Raw genomic sequence first — 2,854 nt, 5'->3', positions numbered from 1 at the left:
CAGAAGAGATGACAGTGGCCTTCGGCAGATTATCAAACAGAAGATTTAAGAATATGGCAGAGATCCAGCTTCAAAATCCACCACATTCAGATGCATCCAGGATATGGGCTATAACTGTCGGGTTCCTCGGGTCAAACCACTTCTGAGCCCGAGCCAACGTCGGAAGCGACTCAACTGGGCCAAGGAGGAGGACTGGACTGTTGGCCAGTGGTCCATGGTCCTCTTTTCCGATGAAAGTACAGTGTGCCTTTCATTTGGGAATCAAGGTCCAAGGGTTTGGAGGAAGACGGGTGAGGAACAGAACCCAAGCTGCTTGAGGTCCAGTGTGAAATATCCACAGTCAGTCATGATTTAGGGTGCAAAGTCCGGTGCAGGTGTTGGTAAACTCTTTTTTAAATCCAAGGTCACTGCAGCAGTCTACCAGGATGTTTTAGAAAACTTCACAATTCCTTCTGCTGAGGATCTGTACAGAGATGGAGATTTCATCTTCCAGCAGGACCTGGCCCCTGCCCATACCACCACAAGCTCCAAAACCTGGTTTGATGGCCATGCCATCACAGTCCTTCACTGGCCAGCCGGACCGAAACCCCATTGAGAATCTATGGGATATTATCAGGAGGAAAATGAAGTCCACCAGACCCAAAAACCTTTAGAGCTGACAGCAAGCATCAAGGAAATCTGGGCTTCCACGACTCCCAGGCAATGCCACGCCGCATCGAGGTAGTGATTAAGGCAAAGGGATTCCCAACCAAGTATTGAAGATTGACATATCGTTTTGAAAGTACCCCATTTTTAATTGACTTGATGTGATCCTTTTTTTTTTTTTTAAATGCAAAAACTGAGAAGTAAATGCTAATGTCTTCACGGTATTCTAATCTTTTGAATTCCGGTTTTTGTGGGTTTTATGAGCTGGAAGCCCAAATTATGTACAGATAAACAACTAAGTACTTGAAGTCATTTAAGCTGTAGGCCGTGAATCTATAATCAATGAAAATTTAACGTTTTGAATGGAATTATGGAAATAAACTTTTCCATGATATTCTAATTTTTTGGAAAGGGTCTGTATACATACACACACATACATATAGTTCAGTAGTCTTCACTTTACATGTTGGTGAATTTAAATGTGGCTTTAATAGGCAGCTTTTTAATTTTTTTTTATTTCATTTATTCTGTTTGTAACTGTGATAATCATTTCCAACCAAAGAAGATAAATCTACATTTTAGCAGATGTGTTTGTGTCTAAAACTTGAAGTATTTTTTAAATTCTGCTAGGTTTTTTTTGTGTTTGTCTTGATGAGAACCATTTCAAAAGAAACAATTCAATCATAGTTAAATTCTGATATCACACCTTTTCCAGCAAAGCCCAGAAGGGATCTCAGTTAAAAATAGAACCGATTGTGAAACCCTGCTCCGATACCTATGTTTACAAAGCACGCTGAATAAATAAAATGGGACATGCTGTGTACTTTGAACAAACCCACTTAAAAAAAAAAGAACAAAAAAAGAAAAAACAGGTTTTCATATTTCACCTCTAAATGTACACAGTGCACTTGTGTTTGTCAACCGAGCTGGTCTGTGACGCATTATGAAAGAAAATAAAAAGAGGGAAAGCGCCTATTATCGGTCTGTCCTGCTGCTTCTTGGACAGGACAGTGTCACTCAAAAGGAGCACGTTTATGGGTGAAGCACACATACGGGTGATCAAACACTCGCTGCACTTTCTGGAAAGTGCAGGTGTATTTTTTTTTTTTTAAACATAGAATTCCTTGTTTAGCAGTTCAGTTGCATGTAGGAAGAAAATTAAAGGCACATGAAGGATCGACACCCTGTTTGTGAGCAATAAAGAGGGAGTTAGGGAGAGTCAAAGGACTTGAGTTATGAGAAGGTCGAAAGCAGAGAAAAGTGGGGGTGGGGTGGGACATTAAAAAGATTGTGTCCGTCTGGCTAATGGTTCTTTATGGCTCCCTCATGTCCTCAGATGGACAGGATGACTGGCACACAGTATGACCACTGGTAACTGCACATCACCTCCATTGCCCCCCCCCTCTTTCCTTCAGCTGACATCCCACTCAGGGAGGCTGCCTGCCACAGTGAAGTGAACCACTAAAAACACCATAAAACCAACAGACTAAACAGCCATTCATCATTACACACGCACTAGTCTTAACTGTCCCACTCGGTGACTCAATGCGAACATTAAAACTTCATCAAGTATTACCGGAGCAAAAAAAAAAAAAAAACAAGGAAAGAGAGAGAGAAAAAAAACAAAGTTCTGACCACTCAAACCTCAAGTGCAGAATGTAATGTCCAGAAATAAGACAATCATGGGTGAAAATGGTTTTGTTGGTCACTTTTATTGAATTGGTGATGACTTGAACCAAGTGCAAAACAGTAATCTGCTCTTTGAGGGACAAGTGTGGGGGGAAAAAGATGCAACACCACAGGGCACGGGTGATCCATCAAAATCCGCTTTCCTGACCTGCCCAGCTCGGTGTCTGCAAGAGAAGCGTGAAGAAAACATCACATTTAGACCATTTGCACATCACTGTGAGCGATCAAAACAAATCTTTCTTGTTGACTGTGGGAAATGTAAAAAAAGTAACATACATGTGCAAGCAGTTATATGATGACGTTTTCCCCTTGTCGGGTGTGTGTAATGTGTGTGTTCTGTTGGTGAGTGCTGGGTGGCTGTGAGAGCTGACAGGGACCCTAAGCAGCTGGCCCACATGGTAGGGCTGTAAATGTTCCCTATATGCAAGTAATTTGTAGCCTTAAGGACAGCAGGATGCAATCGTGCTCTGTGAGTTGTTTGCAACCTCTCTTTTTTGGTCTAATTACAAAAACTCCTTAA

At 41.7% G+C, this 2,854-nt stretch overlaps 1 protein-coding gene across 1 annotated transcript in view; it reads right to left on the bottom strand.

Annotated features, from left to right (window-relative positions):
- Window positions 1–2,338: 2,338 nt before the first annotated feature.
- eif3ea (eukaryotic translation initiation factor 3, subunit E, a) overlaps window positions 2,339–2,854 on the bottom strand; it is a 27,599-nt gene continuing 27,083 nt past the window's right edge. The window contains exon 13 of the mRNA XM_005741324.1: window positions 2,339–2,498. Coding sequence (XP_005741381.1) covers window positions 2,463–2,498 — 36 coding nt within the window. The 3' untranslated portion in view covers window positions 2,339–2,462. The remainder of the gene's footprint in view (window positions 2,499–2,854) is intronic.

Source organism: Pundamilia nyererei, unplaced genomic scaffold (assembly GCF_000239375.1).
Source record: "Pundamilia nyererei isolate P.nyererei 1_Seehausen unplaced genomic scaffold, PunNye1.0 scaffold00109, whole genome shotgun sequence".
NCBI lineage: Eukaryota > Metazoa > Chordata > Actinopteri > Cichliformes > Cichlidae > Pundamilia > Pundamilia nyererei.
The sequence above is the reverse complement of the archived record's forward strand: the minus strand, read 5'-3'. Positions and strand labels throughout refer to the sequence as shown.